This window comes from Pan troglodytes, chromosome 6, assembly GCF_028858775.2.
Source record: "Pan troglodytes isolate AG18354 chromosome 6, NHGRI_mPanTro3-v2.0_pri, whole genome shotgun sequence".
NCBI classification, from domain to species: Eukaryota; Metazoa; Chordata; class Mammalia; order Primates; family Hominidae; genus Pan; species Pan troglodytes.
Genome location: NC_072404.2, coordinates 32,647,801 through 32,669,779, shown reverse-complemented (window position 1 = coordinate 32,669,779; position 21,979 = coordinate 32,647,801). Strand labels below are relative to the sequence as shown.

General features: G+C 36.1%; 1 protein-coding gene across 16 annotated transcripts in view; it reads left to right on the top strand.

The window, feature by feature from the left end:
• Positions 1-1,132: 1,132 nt before the first annotated feature.
• The window catches only part of SKAP2 (src kinase associated phosphoprotein 2), a 207,734-nt gene continuing 186,887 nt past the window's right edge, over positions 1,133-21,979 (top strand). For 4 of the 16 annotated variants that reach the window (XM_009452811.4, XM_009452809.4, XM_009452812.4 and 1 more), the window contains exons 1-3: positions 1,444-1,893; positions 11,371-11,476; positions 12,103-12,128. In XM_009452811.4, the coding sequence (XP_009451086.1) occupies positions 1,827-1,893; positions 11,371-11,476; positions 12,103-12,128 (199 nt within the window). In that variant the 5' untranslated portion in view covers positions 1,444-1,826. The other 12 variants (XM_063814138.1, XM_063814139.1, XM_063814142.1 and 9 more) reach the window with 10 other exon arrangements.

The window sequence follows — 21,979 nt, the reverse complement described above, 5'->3', positions numbered from 1 at the left end:
CTCTGCTAACTTCCAACTTTTCTTCTGCAGCTTCTTTACCTCTCAGCCTTCGTAGACTTGAAGAGAGTTAGGGCCTTGCACTCGATTAGGCGTTGGCTTAAGGGAATGTTATGTCTGGTTTGATCTTCTATCCAGAACATGAAAACGTTTCTTTACCAGCAATAAGCCTCCTTCACTTTCTTATCATTCGTGTGTTCACTGGAGTAGCATTTTTACTTTCCTTCAAGGACTTTTCCCTTGCATTCACTACCTGGCTGTTTGGTGCAAGAGCCCTAGCTTTTGGTCTGTCTCGGCTTTCAATATGCCTTCCTCACTAAGCTTAATCATTTCTAGCTTTTGATTTAAAGTAAGCTTTTGATTTAAAGTAAAATGATTCTTTTACTGGAACACTCAGAGGCCATCGTAGGGTTATTAATTGGCTTAATGTCAATATTGTTGTGTCTCAAGGAATGGGGAGGCCCAAGAGAGGGAGAGATATGGAGGAAGGTATAGGGTTGGTAGAGCAGTCAGAACACACACATTTGTGGATTACAGTCACTGTCTTATATGGGTGCTGTTTGTGATGTCCCAAAGTAATTATAATAGTAACTTCAAAGATCACCATAACATATACAATAATAATGAAAAAGTTTGAAATATTGTTAGAATCACCAAAATGTGACAGAGACATGAACTGAGCACATGCTTTTGGAAAAACGGCGCCCACAGATTTGCTTGATGCAGGGTTGCCACAAACCTTCAATTTGTTAAAAAATGCAGTATCTGGGAAGCACAAAGATGTTGCCTGTTAAAGGTTTTAAATAAGCCATTTTTTTTAAAAGAGAAAACTTTTAAGAAGCTTTACAGATAGAAGACGGTATTTGTTGACTAAATGGTCAAGTTGGAGTGAGCAGATTTTATAATTTTATTCTACTAACCACCACCAGCAATTTTATTTTTGATTCTTGTAGATGGACAGTGGTGCCAATGTCTATTCGGCCTTCTGTTTTTTTGTTTTGTTTTGTTTGTTTTTTCCTGCCAAAGGACGGTGCTTAGAACTTCCCATTCTTCCTTGTAGTGGGGAAAATCTGTCACCCCAAGGCTACGAATTAGGTAGAAAAGTAATGTAAGAGCCAATCACAATGCGCGCTCCGGAGCGGCTCCAGACTGGCTTCTCCCGGACGACTGGCGGAAGACGAGACTTCGTTACCTCCGTTCAATCGGACAAAGAAGGCCATAATAGTTTAGGACAAGAGAAAATTCCTTGTGGGTTAAACTGCGGTGGGACTGACTGTTACGCAGAAGGCGTAATCGCCAAACTTGTATACACTCTGTATCATGGATACATTATTTTCTGGAATCCTGGAGAAACGATCAGCAGTTGTGATGGCACCAGTACCGAAAATGGCTGTAAGGCGCTTCGGACGCTGGATCAGGTGACGCAGCATCAGGTGACGCAGCCTCAGTCCGCCCCCTTCCCACCAGTGGCTCCTCCTCCTGCTTCCCGGCGTAGCGGTGGGCGTGGCTTGCCCACAGGCTCTTTCTTCTGGGGCCGGGAAAACCGAGGAATACACATGCGTAGTTGGACCCCTCAGGCCCTTCGTGTCCCTTCCCACCCATCTCCCCGCCCCGGCCCTCTGGGCGGGGCTGGGCCGACAGTCCAGCTGCAGCTCGCTGGAGATTCAGTGACTTCCTTGTTGTGAGCCCCGGCCCGGCAGTGTCCCGACTCGTAGCCCCGCTGTTCTTATCCGGGCCGCTAGCCTGAGTCTAGGTCGCAGCCGCAGCCCGACCCCGTCGGTCACCTTTTCAGCGCAGGTCCTTTCCCCGCACGCCCTGCGCTCCCTAATATGCCCAACCCCAGCAGCACCTCCTCTCCCTACCCCCTCCCTGAGGAAATTAGGAACCTGTTGGCAGGTAAAGAGCGGGAAGGCGGCGATAATGCTGTTGGGGCGGGGGCGAGGGAACGGTGAGCCGGTGGGGACAGAAGCATTCAGAGCCCTTATCCTCCCTCCCCGCGCTTCCCACGTCTTCTAGCCAGTGGGGTCGGCACAGGGAGGAGAGGAGAGGGGTTGTTTTGTCTCAGAAAGGGAGTGGACGTGTGTGTTGAAATTTGGTGCGGGGATGGTGGCGAAGCCCTTTTTGGTGATCTACACAAATGGGATCAGGACGTTTCTATGTGCATTGTGAAGACGGTGTGTGTGTGTGTGTGTGTGTGTGTCAGAAGGGCGGGGGAGGAAAAGTGGAAGAGGGAGAGAGAATGATAATGATAATGAATGCTGCGTGAGCAGGCAGAAGGGAGCAGAAGTCAAATAAGTAGTTCTTGGGTGGTCTGGCCAATGGAGGTAGAGGATGTAGAGATGCAAAGAGCTGTCAGAGCCACAGGTGTTAGGGGTTATGGGGTGAAAGAGTTTGTCATTTCTAAAACTCCCATTTTTCTTAAACATTCAGCTCACTCACGTTTAAGACTTTTGAAGAAGGTCTGGTTCTCAAATGGCCACTTGTCACCAGCCTCAGTAATATACTAAAGCAAAAAAGGAAGGATATGTTAAAAGTTGTACTTCCTGTGTGACACGATGAAAGTACTTCATCTTTGTACCCTTATCTTCCCTTTTTCAGTTTTACATTACCATTTATAGGAACTTGTTTTAGGAGCTAAAAACGTGGTTCTTCAGTAGCATTATGAATCCACTACTAGTTCATTAATTTACTGGATACGGAGGTGTGTATGTTCACTAAGAACCAATAATTTATATTTCTGTACAAGGTAGAAAATATATGTTTTTAAGGTAGCACAAATCTTACCTATCTTAATGTTCTGGAATTTCAACCATCATTTATTTTGTCTTGTGTACGTCAGAATTCTGGAAACTGAATTTTGATTTTTAGTTTTAGATGTCTATAAAATATTTATCTCTCAGTATTGTTTATGAATAACTAGATTACAGATTGCTTATTCTAGCTCTTAAAAGGCAGTCATCTAAAATGTGACATTTGATGACACATTTTATATGTTACTCCTATAGCAATGTGAGTCCAAATCTCCTAATATTCTGTCATTCAATTTTGGTGCTTGGCATTATTAATATGGTAGTGTAATATTAAGTGTATGAATGTAGACTTATGTTTGTATGATTATGGTACAGTATGTTGAATGCATTTGTGGTGGGATAGTCTTTCACTCTAAGAAATGCTTGTTGTCATTAAAGGGTACCACTAAGGGAAATAGTTAAGTCTAAAGACTGACTTCAGGCAGCTTTATTGCATCACATGTCTACTGATTTTGTTTTACTACACTTAACATTTTTTGTTTTTACAATGCTGGAATTGTTTGTTCAGAATATTATTGTAATAACCAGCACAGAAAAATGTTTATCATTATTCCAAAAATAGATGAAACCATTTTCAGGATATTCTATGTCTGTATTTTTGAATTTAAGAAATAACATATAGACCTCTGGGTGCATGTTTTAAAGCTTGGTACCTCCCACAGTACAGTTTGTTATTTGGATCCATAATCATAAATCACAGATAATATGATATGTAGGTCATGAGAACCTTTATTCTCTTATCCACATAGATCACAAGTATTTCCTGTGGCCCTTATTTGTGTAATTTAACTAAAAACTCAAAATTACATATTTAAATTATCTGCCAATGCTAACTTCCAATATATTTCTGCCTTCTCTCTTTAGTCAGGTAATATACTAGCATAACATCTGAAATTATTTTAAAGTCATTTTATTGACATTTTCACTATTTTATATTATTAAAGCAAATCACATATTAAAACACACATGAAGTATTAAAAAATATTACAATTAAAACTTTTGGAATTGGAAATTTGGATTACACTTTATTTTCAGAGGATATTTTCAAGAAGTATGGAAGTGAGTTGGGGCGTATTTATGTTTAAAGAAATTTAACAAATCAGTGTTTTTCAGGTTTTAAAAAAACTTATTTGGAAAGTTGCTAACATTTTATGTTTGACTGTAATTAAAATCTTTTTTGAGGTAGAGAACGCTTCAAGAATAGATGCTGTCAGCAATTATTTCATGTATTTCATCTAAAAATATTGTTAGCATTGTACATGATTCTTTTCATAATTCAAGTGTATTGGGTAATAGTATATGACTAGATTTAGAGTAACATTATAGAAGTATTTATATTGGTTTGAGTATTAGAGATATTGCTGGCTTATTTAGTCTATTTCTTTGAAACTGAGGAGATATTGGTAATGGTGTTGTAGTTAACAGTTGAGTGCTCTTAGAATGCATGGTACTATGCTAGAATTCCAAGGTAGAGAAGATAAGGAACTAAACTTTTCAGGGGTTTAAAGTCCTTTGTTTTTAGAAAGAAGAATATATAATCAAAAGATAATGACTGTTAAAATAATGTTGCTTAGATGTATCTGTTTGTGTTCCATATGCCTATTAAACTAAATCATTATATGTCATATGTACTGTTTGAAATTTCACCTGCTTAAAAGGGATAGGTACTCAAGTGTATTCTTATTTATTATTTTTCTTTCTCTTTATTTTTCTGTCTGATTATGGCAGTTCTATGCTATACTTTCAACATTTGTTCCCTCTCCCTTTTTCCTTCCCCTATAAAAACCATTCCATAGAAATGTAAAAAAAAAAAAAAAAAGAGGTTGTTATTGTTAACTCACATGTGTTGTGTAAAGATACCATTGAAAAAGTGGCTATCTAGTTTGATTTTTAGTTATATTTTCTGTGGAGTCAGTCTTGAAGACCTATGCTTTTTAGAAAATGTTGATTATTCTTTTGGTTATATGAACAGAAAAGGACTTACAGAATTTCGTTGTTGAAAGCAAATTTTGAGCTGCCATATGCATTACAGGCAACCTTTGATTTTTTTCTTTTCTACAACAATGGAAAAACAGGTTTAGCCTGGATAATTGAAATCAAAGGACAATCCCAAATCTTGTCCATTTAATCTTCTCTCACATCCAAATATTTTGACTAGGACTAGCAGCAAGAATAATCTTGATTTATGTGATTTTTTTTTTTTCTCTAGACAGGCAAGAAAGTAAGAGGAACTAGAACCACTTCCCTCCAGCCTCCTTCATTTGTTTAATCACCCTTTAAATAATGGTTTGTTAGTGGCTTGCAATCAGATCTTCTCATTCATCCTCATTCATTTGTTTTAGGACAACAAATTTTAAAAGGAAAGCTCTAAGAAGATGTTATTTTCTGTTTACTAAATTAGCAAATGAAACCATTGTTAAAAGAAGAAAATAGTGATTGTTAGTGCTCTGAAAAATCAAACCAAACCAAACAAACAATAAATAAGTGATCTTGAGGTTTTGTTCACATGGCACTCTTGATTAGAAATACCACATTTTCCCTACTGGGAATTTTTAGGACATTAGAAAATTTTTTCCCACACATTATGTGTGAAGATAATCAGTATGTTTAGGGGACATTGATTATCAATGTGAAGATAATCAATGTCCCCTAAACATACTGATTATCTTCACACATTGATTATAATGTGTGAATATTTTTTTCACACAATATTATTTAGGGTATATAATCAGTCCCCTAAAGGGATTCCTGTAGGTGCACTAGGTGAAGAGTGCAATTTATTTGAAATAGAGGCAGAATTTTTTCAATGCTGAGTATATTACGGTTTAATTTCCACCTTTCCAAAGTTCCATTTATAATTTGGTCAACATTTTGGTTTTATTTTTCCTATGAGAATTATTTATGGTGTATCTAGTGTCCCGTAACTTCCTTCTGGGACATTGGCTGAGTATGTAAAGGGAAGAGTGCCACCTACTGAGTCACCAATAGTCACCTACCTCCTTAGCACCTGGGTTTTCCTATGGAGCAAGAACAAGCCTGCCCCATTTGGGCAGCAATCACTAAAGAGCATAAAGTTGATATGAGAACATTTAATCTCAAAATGAAATCTATTGTACCTCCAAGATCTTCTTTTCTAGAAATAGGAATATATGTAAATTAAGGGACTAGAGGTTTACAGAGTTTTTTGTATGGGCTAAATAATATAGATGAATTAAGATGTGGTGTTAGGAAAATTATTTGCCTATTTTAAGTATATAATGTCCTGCTTTTTCTTGGGAGGAGATCTTTTGGCATGGCTGTCCATTGAAAGTATTTTCATCTCATTACTATATAAGGCTCTTGATACTACGTATAGTTTTTATAGCTACCCAATCCAAATTATCATTGGTTTTCTTCAAAAAGAAGAATCTAAACATATTAAAAAATTAGCATTATATGAAAAATTTGCAAATGGGCTTATTGCTCCTGTTACCAGCATTAAAGTATTACTAGAGAGAAGGTAGACACAACAGAGTAGGAAAAGCTGCTGGTGATTTGAAACACAGTTTAGTTGTCTCATAAATTTCTGATTAAGTGTCATATATGGGTGATAAAAGTGGCATAGGCTAGATTTTATATACTCATGATTCACTTAGTTTGTCTTTTTCAATTAAAGCTAAGTCTCTTTTTCATTCCACTGAGTTTACATTTCTTTTTCAGTCACATTCTGAACACATTACAATAGATGCTGCCTAAAACTGAATATAGTGTAAATCTCAGACTAATGTGTTATTCACTGTGGCTTCTTTGAAAATATGTAGTAAAAAGATTTTGATTATTGTAAGGTGCTATTTATCAAGAGTCATCTTTTAGGGTTGAAAGATGTTCAGCCTTACCTTTAAACAGCCCAGCTTTCTATCAAAATACATCATTTAGCTTCCCAAAGTCAATTTTGGAAATTTTGTCCAATGATTGGATTGTAAGACTCTGGTATTTTTTACCCATTGTACCATGAGAGCTCTTGTGCCAGTTCATGTCACCTTTTCCATGTTTTAAAGTCCACAGTTCATCTGTAACCTGTAAAAGTGCTAAGTAATCAGGGAAAGACATCAGTTAGAACAATCAATAACTTTTCAATTAGCCATTTTCCAACTTTGGGCATTTGGCTCTGTTGATTTGCATGTGCCCAGTTTAATTGATTTTTATGTTTATCAGTACCTGTTTGGTCAGAGCCATACCCTGCTTTAACAGAGAAGAGCATGTCTTTTTTTTTTTTTTTTCCTGATGGTAGCTTACATTCTAGGGTAGGATCCCTATCATATTAAGTTTGGTGACAGCACATCTCAATGAAAGCAGAGAGAAATCTGGCCCAATTCACAATGTAGAGAGAGATGTGGAATTAAGTTAGAAAGGCCATGGGGGTGCTGTGTGATTGGTTTTACCTTTATTTTATTGATCTGCGGTTAAGCATATGGTGGTAGATTCAGCCCAATTCTTGCGCCCTCCCCCTCCCCCATACAATTCAGGCCATCACAGAGGCTGAGTGTGTGTATATGCATGGGCCAGGAGGTATTGGGTGGTTGGAGGACTAGGCAGGAAGAGGAGGTGTTACCTTTGTGACTTGTTTTTAACCTCCAGTATGCAAGCCCTATTCTAGGCTGTTTGATAGTCGGGGGTGGTGAGGACAAGTGGCCAAACTGCTTTTCAAGAGTGGGAATCTGTGCTAGATACTACATCCAGAAGCTGAGAGTTATTTTATCATTTGCAAAAAAATTTAAACTGTTCTGACCTGGTGTAGTTCCACCTTTTCACTATGTGATCTGTGTAGAAGTTGGCAGAAAGCAGTTAGTGTGTGTGTGTTAGATACTTGTCCCAACCACTTGCGACTCCAGGGAAAGGTGGGGTGGCTGTTTTTTAGGAGGTCTATATGTTAAAAGGGGGGAAAAAGGAAAATTGGAGTACTATTCAGTGATTTGGTGTGTTTGCCTCTTAGGGGGTCTCCATGGCAATTGAGAGATTTCTAACTTAAACTGCTCAAGATTGCTGAGCCAGTATACGTCAACTTTTAATTTTGTTTTCAGACCTTAACATTTATGGACAGAGCAGTTGTAAATCTGATCTTTTCAGAGGCCTTCTCCCCCAGATCCTTACAGCTGTACCGTGAGATAAGGTTTACTCTTGACAGTGTTAAGGTGTAATAGGAGCTAAAATCCCATCACGTTTACTTTCACCAGGATAACTTTTTCCTGCTGATGACTTGGGCTGGGGTGGAGGCTGATGGAGATAGGGGTAATTCTGGGGTTAAATGCAAGCAGTGCAGACTCTGCAGTCTATTTGGCTGCCGGCCCGGAGGCAGGAGATGGGGGTGGGTGGGGGTAGTTAAACCTGGTAGTTAAACCCTTTCTCGCGGGCGCAGAGTGGGCCTCCCACGCTTCTCTCCCGTGGCCAGTATGCGTGAGAGTGTGAGTTGAGCCCCTGCCTCCGAGGAAGAATTCTAAAAACCGGGCTAAGGGTCGAGCGAGGGAGGCTGACCTTTTCTTGTTATCAAATTACTGCGTTTCCCTGAATTACGGGCACTCAGGAATGGTGAAATCTACATATTAACCGAGAAACACGACCCTCAAAGGAAGGTAGAAGAAGGCTAACGCTCTTGCTAGTTTACTGTGCTTGCTAGTTTACCGTTTGCAGGGCTATTTAGAGCACAATAAGAAGCTTCAAATCTCTTCTCCAACCAGCCAGAGGAACACTTGATTCGCCCAAGACTCTTATTGCTTGCTTTTGAAATATTACCCTGGCTCTGAGCTACAAAGCCACAGATCCAGCCCCATTTGTCTAGTGAGGGCTCTGCCCCAGACCCGGCTCTCCATGCTCACTGCTCCGCCTGAGAGGAACCCTGGGGTTTAACGCTGAAGTGCGTTTCTCAGAGGGCAGAGCTGGAGCATCTCGCAGCCCTACAACTTCTTTGCGGCGCTTGGTCTGTCTTTGCGTTGCGAGATCAGGATCGGTGTGTTGCTCAGACACCGGCCGAAGGCCACCGGCACGTCTAGGAGTCTCCTGTGCCTGGAAGAGGCTGGTTTCATTCGATTCTAAAAGAAACGGGTAAAGTGTAGATTTTAAGAAATAACCTAGATTTCAAAAGCTTAAAAACCAACCAAGTTTGGTTGTGGACAGTCAACAAACTAAAATTATTTCGGGAACTGCTTCCAGTTTAAAGTTTTCTATTTTTATTTTTATTTTTATTTTTTTAAGCAAAGCAGTTTCTACTCTCTCCACATCACCTTTGAGAAATAATCACGAAAAAGTCACTGTTTATTAAATAATTTTAGTTGCTTTAAACCTTTTCTGGGAAAAGCTTAGGAATAAGTATATTTAAAAAGGCTACTCTAAAAAAAAAAAAAAAAAGACCATACCCAATCTCTGAATTTCTGCCATCCTTGAAAAATACCGATTCTTCCTACAGTCCCACACTCTTTCAAAAAAAACTTTGTCATAAAATAGTAACATGGATCAGTATTTTAAAAACATGTTTGGGGGCGTTAGAGGGCACTATGTAGAGTGTTTATTGCAGCCTTTTTTTTTTTTCTGAGTTTTTATAAAACTGAAATGACCTTTTAAAGAAAAAAACTCTTGGGGGCAATTCATTGTTATTACTTCCAGTGATAGAAAATAGATTCTGTTTGTTTAAACTTGGATTGTATAATGAAAATATAAAATAGGCAATTAAATACTCATGGAAGAGGGAATCAAAGGCAAACATTGAGTGAAAATAACATTAAGCAGACTATTCCCCAGTCATTGGGCCAGTGATTCTTCCTATTGAGTCTGGTTGGAAGACGAATCAGCAGTAGGGATGTTGCTTCTTCCCTTATTCCACTTTCTTGCAAAAGTTACTGTAATGATCTCAGGGGAGCCAGTGATCTTTTCCATTTCAGCTAATATCGAAATATCCAAAGGTTGCTTGCTGTTCTGGGCACAAAATTTAAAGCTTTTAGAGCAACATGCTTCTTCATAAGTTTTGTTATTTTGAATTCACTTTAGAAGTCTGTGTCTAATTTGCACTGGTACTAGATTATGTCTCTATGTCCCCCACATCAAAATATAACTCAAAGAAAGAGAAGCTGTGACATTTGCTTTCATTTCATTTTCATACTTTTTTTTAACACATTAGTTGTTAATATAACTCAAGGAAAGGGAAGCTGTGACATTTGCTTTCATTTCATTTTGATACTTAAATTTTTAACACATTAGTCGTTAATAGACTTCAAATCATAAGCTATTTTTTAAAATTATTACAGTATTCTTAATTATTTTACTTGTCATATTGACTTAGTGAAAAATTACCTTTACACATTTATTATGAATGTATAAAAGTTTAATCGGCTTTCCTCATTGGATCAAGATACTTTTGTAATCAAGAATTACAAACATTCTATCACATATACTAGGTTTTAAATGGTTAATTGTAAGTACAGTTGAAAGATTATTAGATTATTATACTACTTTGAACTATTTATACGTAATATTGTTTTGATGCTATACAAAGTAGTTAAGGAAAAAGAAAGTAAAACACAAATCCCTTCCATATGAAATAATCAATGATTTATAGCCATGCCTACTTAAACATCTTTTAATGATATCCTCCATATTAGATATTTCAAAATGAGGTGTGAAATTCTGAAAATAAAATTAAAATTGCACAGTATTTCATGAATAATAAGAATGAAACTAGTATAAAAATTAAACCTGTAAGGACTTGTTGGAATTTTACACTAGAGAGACCCAGACAGCATCGTAATTTAGTTTACTAAAATTAAAAAAAGAGGCTATGAGGGAATGTTACATGAAGCCACAGAAATCTTGTTTCTTGGTGACTATATTTTTATATAGTGGAAGAACTCATGTTTGTACTTCTTCCTTAAGAAATATTTCAGGTGGTAATACCAAGGCAAGAAGCAAGAGCTCACAAAACTACACAGCTGGTTATCTTTTTTATTTGAGGGTAGTCAGAATGAGTGTGTAGGTAGGAAGGAGGAGGGCTTGATTTGGGAATCTTGGCTAGAAAAGTGGATTTACTTTTTCCTTTAAAGCATTACATGTTGGATATACCTGAAAATTGATTATACTAGGGAAAACAGACCCTTGCCAGAGACATTAGCTTGTATTGACATAATAATATGAATGACATTTTCATACAGGAACTTACAAAATACTAGAAAATGATATTAACACATGCATAAAAGCTTGGTGCTTGCTTCCATATAAAGAATTTGTTTTATGGGGCACCATGGTTTATTAAAACTTGGTGTGTGCTTCTTCCTTGTTTAATGATGCCAAACATCCAAATAGTATTTGCTGTGGTAAGCATAAGTAGAACTTAAAAATTTTATTAGCTAAGTGGTGATCAGATTTGTTCAACTTAGTATTTGAAACACACTTCAACTGTTATGCTTTGGAATGATAAATAACTATAACAAATTGTACAGGTATTAACACTTATATGTAGAAACAATCATTGTCCTATTTATCTTCACAAAACCTTTATTTCTTATAATTTGTATCCTGTTTCTTATATTGCATGGTTTAGATGTTGAAACATTTGTAGCAGATATACTGAAAGGAGAAAATTTATCCAAGAAAGCAAAGGAAAAGAGAGAATCCCTTATTAAGAAGATAAAAGATGTAAAGTCTATGTAAGTCACTTACCTTTTGTTTACTGATTTCTTACATAGAAGCAGTTTTGTAACTAACATTTTAATAAGAGATCGATTATTATGGAGTTAAATTTTTCATGTTCCAGTTTAACTGATGTTAAGTATTTTTGAAGGGCAAAAAATATATTTCCACTATATAGTTTTTAAACACAGATATGCTTATCATAGTACCCTTCTTGATTATGTATTTTTCTGAGCATTCTAGCAGAGTTCAGCTGTTTATTTTGATTATCTGAGGGTGTATTTGGTTTAAATGATAAGACAAAGGTGGATTGAGGATTTTAATATACAGAAAATACCTGACACTGAAGAAAGAGAATTCTTTTAATTGTTACTACTTTAAATGAATAAATGTAATATATTTACATGTCATAAGTATTAAAGATATATCCTCATTTTACTACTGTACTTAGATCTTTAAAAATTATTTTATTTAAAATTTTTAAGCATTTTGGAATTGTCATTTCAGGACAGGAATTAGTTTTTTTCTAATGTATATCTAGGTGTGTATTTTTAATATAGATTTTGGATTTTAATTATTGTTACTGATTAGACCTTGTTTTGATTTTTCAACCTCATTTAAAAATATGTTCTTTATTTTGTAGCTATCTTCAGGAATTTCAAGACAAAGGTAAGTTTTCATGTTTGGCAAACTTGAAAATTTTTTTCCTCTGTGGAAATTTTCAATAGGATAATCTAACACATACTGAAATTTGATAGTTGGAATTAAAATTTAGATTTCCGTAATGTGTACTTAGACCTTCAAGATGAGAGTGCTAGCTCCCCCTGCTGAGAAGAAAATTAAAAAGTATATCCAGAATTTACTCTGCACAGTCTTCTGATGCGGAAATCTTAGGCATTTAACATTCTTAGGTTTTGTGTTTCTTAGAGTACATTGTGGCAGAAATTTGTTGGGAAAGGTAAAAACGTGCAATTACACGTGGAATAACTTGGTGAAGCAGAGGTGAGATACTAACCCACTGCCATTTAACACTGCAGAGATTATTTTATAGTGGTGGTGGGAGAAGGGCCTGTGGCTGAGTGCTCACAGGTAATGTTTTTGAAGGATGTTTTGAAAACAGTGTAAAGTTTTGTTTGAGAACAAACAATAAAATCTTTTTCAAGTGAAAGTTTTTATTTTCCTTGTGGTTATTTTGATATGAATACATAGGGGCCATAGACATTTTTTAAAGAAGGGAATTCAGTTTCATTTTTTTTTTAAATATGTGAGAATGCTGATAACCTGATTGTCTCCCTCTAGATTTGAGAGACAGCTGCTTAGCAGACTGAAAACCAGATCAGGAAAGGTATAGGAACTTCCTACTACTTCATATATTCAATTCTTTAGGGGAAACTGGGTGTGGCCCTTACTTCCATGATACTTATTCATAGGTTATGATGTACAGCTTGTGGATGCTGGTGTGAGGGTTACAATATGAGGTTAGTTAACCTCCATGGAGCTAGGTTCTGGGTTTGAGGAAGACACACAGTATGGCATCTTCTAACTGAAGCTAGCAGATCACAGAGTAAATCATATTTGTGCCAACTGGTAAGTGAGAAGGTGGTAACAGTTTCAGTAAACAAAGAACTTAACCAGACAAACCTAAAATCAATTAAAAGGAAGTCACAGTTTATTTTCCCATTAGATCATCAAGATTGGTATGATTGAAGGGAATGAGAAGAGATTTTTTTTTTCATATTAAGATTTTTAACACTTAAATAAAGAAATGAGCAGGAAACTATTCCCTGTAAGTACCCACTTTTTTTTGTGCTCTACAAGAAATCCTAAACTATGGGTTTAATTATGCTACATTTTGTTTAGACGAATGTATAAATGAATTTATGCATTTTAATTACGATAACTTTTATTATGTAGTATACTTTATGGAAGAATATTAGATATCAGATTCTGCCTCTCTTAAAAGGCATATTATTTCCAGTGATTATTGAACTTGCATTGTGCTTTGTGGCTTAATTATTTGTACATTAAAAATTTTTAAGCTAAAAAAGCATGATATAAAGTAATTGTGTAATTGCATATGGATCAGTAATAGTTGGGAAGCTTTCCCTTTGGTATTTTGTTTTAGAATTCGTTCAGGTGTGTGGATATTAAAATTACATTACTGAGATACATTCTTTGTCTCTAAAGAGAATGGAAATTTATATGGTATTTGATAGAAATTGAAAAATGAGCATAAAATGGAGTTCAAATAGCATAGAATTTAGAGATTGCTCATAATCATTTTCCTCTGAATAAGTCATTTGTAGTTCAATACTGCTGTATTGAGTTAACTAATCACAAAGAGTGCCTGTTCAGAAGTAAGCCTGTAGATGAATTAGATGTATACCTTGGAGAAATATGAGCTGAGTACTTTTATGCCATTGTGTACTCAAAGTATATTCAGCTTTGTTCTAAAAAGACTATTCCTGTACTTTGTTAGGCATAGTAAAGGGTACAGACCTAATAGTTGCAAAGTAATTATTCAATATATAGTACATCTTTTTTAAAAATAGGAATTTATTTTCAGGTCTCTACATTGAGTAAATTCAATTCTAAGTACGTTTTGGTGGTGTTGCCTTTTCTCCACCTTACATTTTCCCTTTGAGGTTTTGGATTATCTTTATCCAAGAAGGTCTGGGCAGAAGTCCTTTTGGCTGCTTTCCCGTCCTTTCTCTTCCCTTTTGTCTCTCTCTCTCTCTAGTCAATGTAGGGTCACATTGTGAACATAACCTTTTTCCTCCTTTCTACCTTTACACCCTTATTTTATTTATATATATGCATATATGTATTTTAAATGACAGTTAAGTATCATTTTGATGTCACTATTGGGGGGGAAAAAAGGACCAGGTAGAGAGTTCTTAAATAAAAAGAGTTAATTCAGATTTATTCATATCTAATAAGTCGGTTATTAATTTCTCTAAGGCACACAGATGTGTATCATCCTTCCTTACTTCCCTCACAAATCCTTCCCTTCTACTCTAGATAATCTCCCATCCTGAGATTTAACAATACAGATTTTACAGTTTGAGGTATTTCTTTTTTTTTTTTTTTAATTATTATACTTTAAGTTCTAGGGTACATGTGCACAACATGCAGGTTTGTTACATATGTATACATGTGCCATGTTGGTGTGCTGCACCCATTAACTCGTCATTTGCATTAGGTATATCTCCTAATGCTATCCCTCCCCGCCCCCACCACCCCTAAACAGGCCCCGGTGTGTGATGTCCGCCTTCCTGTATCCAAGTGTTCTCATTGTTCAATTCCCACCTATGAGTGAGAACATGCGATGTTTGGTTTTTTGTCCTTGCAATAGTTTGCTGAGAAGACAGGGTCTCTCACTCTGCGTCTCAGGCTGGAGTGTAGCGGCACCATCTTGGCTCAGTGCAACCTCCGCCTTCCATGCTCAAATGATCCTTCCACCTCAGCCTCTGGAGTAGATGGAACTATATAGTAGATGGAACTATAGGTGCTTGCCTCCATGCCCAGCTAATTTTTTTTTTTTTTTTTTTTGGTAAAAACGGGGTTTCGCCACGTGTCACAGACTGGTCTCGAGTTCCTGGGCTAAAGAGATCAGCTGCCTCAGCCTCCCAAAGTGATGGATCACAGGCATGAGCCACCCTGCCTGGCTGTCAATTCCTAAAATTTAAAATTAATTGAGTTGATATGGTAGTTGAAACACTAGGCTGCATAGATCTTAGGAGATTTTTTTGGTATTTCCATTTTTTTGAGTGAGAATAGTTTACACTGGTAGAAACTCGTTTTATTACAGTGCCTTCTAGATACTGAAGCTTGTGTATTAAGCTAATTTTTCAGTTGTTTATATTCATTTCCATAGAAAGCTATTGTTTTAAAACTTTCTTTTTCATTTATTAAAATTCTTCTTTTATCTTTACATGTGCAAGTCTTGATTCCCCTATTGAAGAGATCTGACAAATTGCGGCTTTAGAATAATTATCAGCTGATTTTCTAAATTCCTTAATTTTACTTGTACTTACAAAAGATTTGAATCTAATCAGCTAGAACACTTCTTGCTTAGTCTAGTCCTTGTTATTCATTTGAAATATTGCTTGTTTTATCTGGAACAGATAGTTCCTTCTTATATCCTTCAAAGTATTGTACGTGACAGAATAACCTAGTTTCTTTTTTTCTTTTCTTTTTCCTCTTTTTTTCTTTTTTTTTTGAGATAGGATCTCACTCTGTCATCCAGGCTGGAATGGAGTGGTGTGATCATGACTCACTGCAGCCTCAGCCTCCCCCAGCTCCTTTGGGAGGCTAAGGTGATCCTTTTTCCATTTAGCCTCCTGAGTAGCTGGGACTATAGGTACGCTGCCTGTGTATTGTATTTTTTTGTAGAGATGGGTTTTCGCCATGTTGCCCAGGCTGGTCTTGAACTCCTGGGCTCAAGAGACCACCCGCCTTGGCCTCCCAAAGTGCTGGGACTTACAGGCATGAGTCACCATGCTCGGCCGACAGAATAACCTAGTTTCTAACCGTAGATTTTTACTTGCAATATTGCCTCATACTATAAAGTATCCTCCCGAATTTAGGCTTCATGCACTGGAATTATGCCATGTGTTTATTTCAGCATTGTTCTCTATCACATAACAAGGTCATAGGTCTCTTAGTTGACTTGAAATAATTATTTTTGCAATGAGAATATATTACTATTTAGTAAATACTGTTATTGACTAATAAAAATTTTCTAATACTGTATATATTAAGTACATGATAAAAAAATTTGGGCTATAGTTGTGTCTTGATCATGTATTAGTCTCAGTTTTCTCCAGAGATGATTTAGGTGTGATTACTTTCTTTATTGAATGATGTACTGAAATAAGATAATGTGAAAGTACATAGTAGGTGTTTAATAAATATTAATGCATATTCTCAGATTCAACTTCATTTGTCAAGAAGATTTAAGTTAATCTTGATTCATAAATTCAGTTTTCAAACAATTTGGGGGAAAATGATCAATTATTAAAAGAAGGGCATATTTTTTAGCATTAGTCAAATGTTTCATGAGATTTTTTTTTTTCAAATTTGTAAAATGTTAGTGTCTACAGCTTTTTTTTTTTTTTTGAGATGGAGTCTCACTCTGTCGCACCCACGCTGGAGTGCAGTGGCGTGGTCTCTGCTCACTACAACCTCTACCTCCTGGGTTCAAGCGATTCTCCTTTCTCAGCCTCCCGAGTAGCTGGGATTACAGGCATCCACCACCACGCCTGGCTAATTTTTTGTATTTTTGGGAGAGACGGGGTTTCACCATGTTGGTCAGGCTGGTCTCGAACTCCTGACCTCAGGTAATCTGCCCACCTTGGCCTCCCAAAGTGCCGGGCAGGTGTGGGCCACTGTGCCCGGCCTAGTGTCTACAGTTTTGAAAGAGGGGAATATACTGCTTCAGGTGCTACAGATAGATAAAAGTCTCATTTTCTCCTTTAAAATCTTTTTGCTCTAATTGTAAAAAAAATAGATTTTGCCTTAATATTTTATTGATATTGTTAAATATGCATAGATTTACTTAGAAAGCAGTTTCCTTTGACCTTCTCACTCATGCTGTTTCTTAAGTTTATTAATGGACTAAGAATAGCAGAATAAGAATAGCAGAAAAGTCTGAAGTTTGGATGATGTTTAATTTCCTTTTTTTACCCTTCCTAACATAGTGTGTTTTCTATTGAACGATAACTCCACAGTGAAATCTGAGGAAATAATTCACAGCTTTTTCCTTCGACCACCTACCCCCACCATTGGCCTTGTAAAAATGTCTTAAGCATGTTTGAAATGATGGGACCTGTAGTAGTAGAAGTATATTTCACAGGCAGTGCTTGAAAAATGTTTTTTTCTTATTTTAAAGCTCTGCCCCAGTTTTGTGCCAGAAGTTGTCTTTAGTATTTGCATGCCCTCCTATTGTAGAAGAATTATGAGGAGAATCTTCTTTTCAGTGACCTAGATTCTTCAAAGCCTTAAGAATGAAACTTTTCCTGAAGAAATGACAAGTTAAATGCTTAATTATGTATATTTAGCTATATATTATTACTTGAAAAATTAGACAAGTGAACTATGTAGAGAATTAGAAATTAATTTATTTTCATTAGAGTAATTTTTCCCCGTTTGTCTTCCAGTAAGAAGGAATGGTTATCACTCAGATTTTAGGTACAGGTTTAGTAGTATCCCTTATCCAAAGTTCTTGGGACCAGAAGTGTTTCAGATTTTGGATTTTGGGACATTTGCGTATATATAATGAGCTATCTTGGGGACGGAACCTAAGTGTGACACTAAATTCATTTATGTTTCATATACACCTTGTAATTTTGTGCATGAACTGAAGTTTGCGTACATTGAACCATCAGAAAGCAAAGATGTTAGGCATGGAATTTTCCATTTGTGTCGTCATATTGACACTCAAAAAGTTTTGGATTTTGGAACATTTTGGAGTTCTGTTGATTTAGGGATGTTCAACCTGTATATTACTTCATTTCCTGTTTACCTGATTGTGTTTAAAATAGGACCGTTTTGAAAAAACAAGCAACAAATTGGGTAAATCAGCTTCAGTGGTTGTAGAGATTATGACTGTTCAGTTGTTGTTGGGCTACATCTGTAGGCATTTGGGAAAATGTTAATTGATAATGAACCACATCAGAAAGAATGGCTAATAGTAATTTGATCCCAGCTAGTATAAATTTAAAAATGTTTTTCAGAAAAATATGCTGCTGTAGTATGATTAAACCTTGAGTTTGTTGCAATGTTTGTTACTACTGAAATTATAGGAAGGTAAGTCTTGGATCATTGTCTTTTATTCTGTTAACTTTGTATCGTTAATTAAACTTTTGAAAGTTGTGGGATAAATCAAATGCTTTTCTAGGGAAACAAGACACAGTATTAATGAGCAACAACCCCATCATTATCCTTGTGAGTACATAACAGGGACACATTCATGTCTTTTCTTTGTGCAATAACTTTTACAAAGAAGTATTTTTAAACTGATCATTAATTTTATGACCACAGAAATGAGATGCCAAATTTATGCTATTGTCAGTGGCACAGGCTCACAGCACCACTGACATTTTGTGTGATTGTAATAGAATGGCTGCCAACTAATGATTCTGTAGACATTTCATTTGAGCGTGCTTTTCTTTAGATGTGTGATTAGCTGTAATGCTTTCACTTATGTCTGTAAATTATATTGGATATGTTTACCTGATGCCTATTGTTGATTTGGAGTTCAGTTTTGTATTACATAAATGCAAGTTGAACTTTTTTTTTTTTTAATTTATAGAAGTCTTTGCAGGTATAACTACAAATACTCAGCCCCTGGGGAGGAAAAATGCTTTGCACTACTCAACAGTAACCCCTGCGTTCAGTTAAAACTCCTTATAAGACAGCAGCTTTTACTCTTTATTGGGTCGAAAAAAAAATTAGGGGGGAGGAAAAGGGATGGACCATCACTGGAACAATGGTAAGATGAAGAAGACCATCTTGAAAAATGATGTGTCCTTTCCACTTAATGCAGGTTAAAAAGGGGCTATCCCTGTATATATAGCATATAGATTCTTTGCTCTCTGAGTTAATTCAAAGGATTATGGGGAGAAAAAAATAAGGAAGAAGTGAAGCCAGTAGCAGTACTTAATTCATTTTGTCTTAGGTAAATGTAAACATCACACTGATTTAAAAAAAAAATACTTGCAGTGAGCTGCAATTCTTAGAATGGGTAAGTTGAAGACAATTTCATTTTAATATATAACCCAAAAGTGTTTTATTTTTATTTTGATTTTTTGAGACGGAGTCTCTGTTGCCCAGGCTGGAGTGCAGTGGCATAATCTTGGCCCACTGCAGTGGCATGATCTTGGCTCACCGCCTCCCGGGTTCAAGCAGTTCTCCCTGCCTCAGCCTCCCGAGTAGCTGGGATTACAGGTGCCTGCCATCATGCCCGGGTAACTTTTGTATATTTAGTGGAGACGGGGTTTTGCCATGTTGGCCAGGCTGGTCTCAAACTCCTGAGCTCAGGTGATCCACCTGCCTTGGCCTCCCACAGTGCTGGGATTACAGGCGTGAGCCACCGCACCCGGCCTATTTTTTTAAATAAAAACCGAAACCATGACTTTCTATAAAAGTCAAAACCATGACTTTCATAAAAACCAAACCATGAAAGACTCTCAGGTCTTTCACCTGTTAGTGATCAGTTTGTGTAGAATAAATACTCTTTACTTTGAGTTTATAGCTTTAGTAATGAACTGTTGATATGTATGTATATATTTATACATATTCGTTGAATATAGAATCGTGTTTGCATTTGTGTGTATGTGTATATAAATGCATATATACACACATATATATGCACACATAATAATGGATGTTATCAAAGGATAATAAACTACCTCTAATTTTAAAAACTAAGTTTTAATTTTTTCTGTTTACTTCCACATAGAATTTAATATAATTTAAGCCTGAATATCTGAATTTTTTTCAAAATCTTTGCTATATATTATTTGGTTTCACTGTTCGTTTTAAATAGTTATAATAGCAAAATATGCCACATGCTAAGTTCTAGTAATGTTTTTGAAGTATCCTAATACTTTTTTTTGCAGCAAGATTTTTTTTGTGTGAGATATGAAATATTCTTAGAAAATTCATACCACAAAAATTCTTAATTTCATTAAGAATGTAAAGATACTCTAACAACTAAGAGTAACTGAGAATTTCTTGATCCCTACTGGTACATATTCCATGAACTGTCGTAACATGATCAAAACATGTTTACTAGCACTTTATGAAGTTCCTTCCTACCTTATATTTGAAATCAGAGCACTCTTCTTTTGTTAAAAAAATTTTTTTTTAGAGATGGGGTCTTGGTCTGTTGCCCAGGCTGGAATGCAGTGGTGCAGTTATAGCTCACTGCAGCCTCAAACTCCTGGGCTCAAGCGGTCCTCTTACCTCAGCCTCCCACAGATGTGACTATAGGTGCAGGCCACCACACCCGGCTAATTGTTTTTATTTTTATTTAGAGATGTGGTCTTGCTATGTTGCCCAGCCTGGTGTCTAATTCCTGGCCACAAGCGATCTTCTGGCCTCAAGCATGCTGAGTAGCTGAGATTACAGGCGTGAGCACTGCCACCAGCCTAGCACTCTTCTTTTCGTAAGAGAAATATTGTAAGGGATCATTGAGTGTTCTGAAAAGGACTTTGAACATCTCAAAAGAAAGAGAAATTAAGTTCCAAAGAATGAGTAGTATTTATGTGTTCCTTAGAATTTTAACTGTGGGAGTAACATCACCATATTTACTGTACCTAGTAGTAGAATCCCTAAGGATGACAATATAGCCATCTCTATGTTCTGCCCTTATCATCTTAATGAGAGATGTCTCTGATGACAGTTGCTCACAAAGTGGCAAAATTATAAGGAAATAGGAATATGTATTTTTAAAAAATTATTTGGACAGTGTTGTCTTGAGAGAGGCTATTTTCTCTACTAAAAATGTGGTAACAAATAGGGTGACACCCATCAAATGGGTGTCAGAGGACAAAGATACCCTTTTGGAGAGACAAGTAGCATTAATCTGAATCTGCCAGGAACTGTGGTTCAAAAGTAATACTATAGGCACTCTGCGGTTCCTATGGGGATTTTCCTTGTGCTTTAAGGGTAATCCCTGAGGTGGCTGTTTTTCTGTCAGGTAACTTGAATTCAACAGTCAAATACTTAATGTAGAATTAAGCATACATTTTTCTTTGTTGTGAAATCCGGGTGACAAATGAATGCTTATGTGTAACTGGGCTAGCAAATATTTGTGTTTTTTTAAAAAAATTATTTTAAATGATTATATGGAAAAAATTGGAACCACAAGATCTTGTGGAGATTAATTAGCCTAAAATAGAAAAGTCAATCAAAAAATCGACCAACGAACCTAGGATTTGAAAATCAAGTTGGAAACTGGCCAGAACATTAGAAAGTAATAACATACCATTGAATGAAACTGAAAGTGTCTAGTTTGTAAATTACCCTTACTTGAATTTAAAAAGATTATGAAAATTTTAAAGCAGTTTTTTCTATAAAAGATTTGTGCTCTGGAAAATGCAACAGATTATTTTTAATCCTCTCTAAAAATGTATAAAATGTATAAAAATGTATAAAATGATTTTATACAAAATATTCGTACAGCTTCAAATTATTAGTTTCTCATCATAATTTTTCAAATTATTGAATAGGTAAATGGAATTACTTGTATTATGTTTTCTGTTGTGCTTCCTGGGTTTTGTTGTTGTTGTTGTTGTTACTGTTATTTTGGTTTTGTTCGTTTGGATATACACTCTGTTTTACCCTGCTTCTACTTTTTGGATTCTTCTTTGTAGAGCTCATCATAATTTTGGACTATATCCTTTTGTGTAATAAATAAGCAATTGTATAATGACCTTCAAAAATTCTTACTATATCTAAGTTACAATGGCTATAAAATAAAATAAGACCTGTTTTTACCTAGTTTTAAAAGT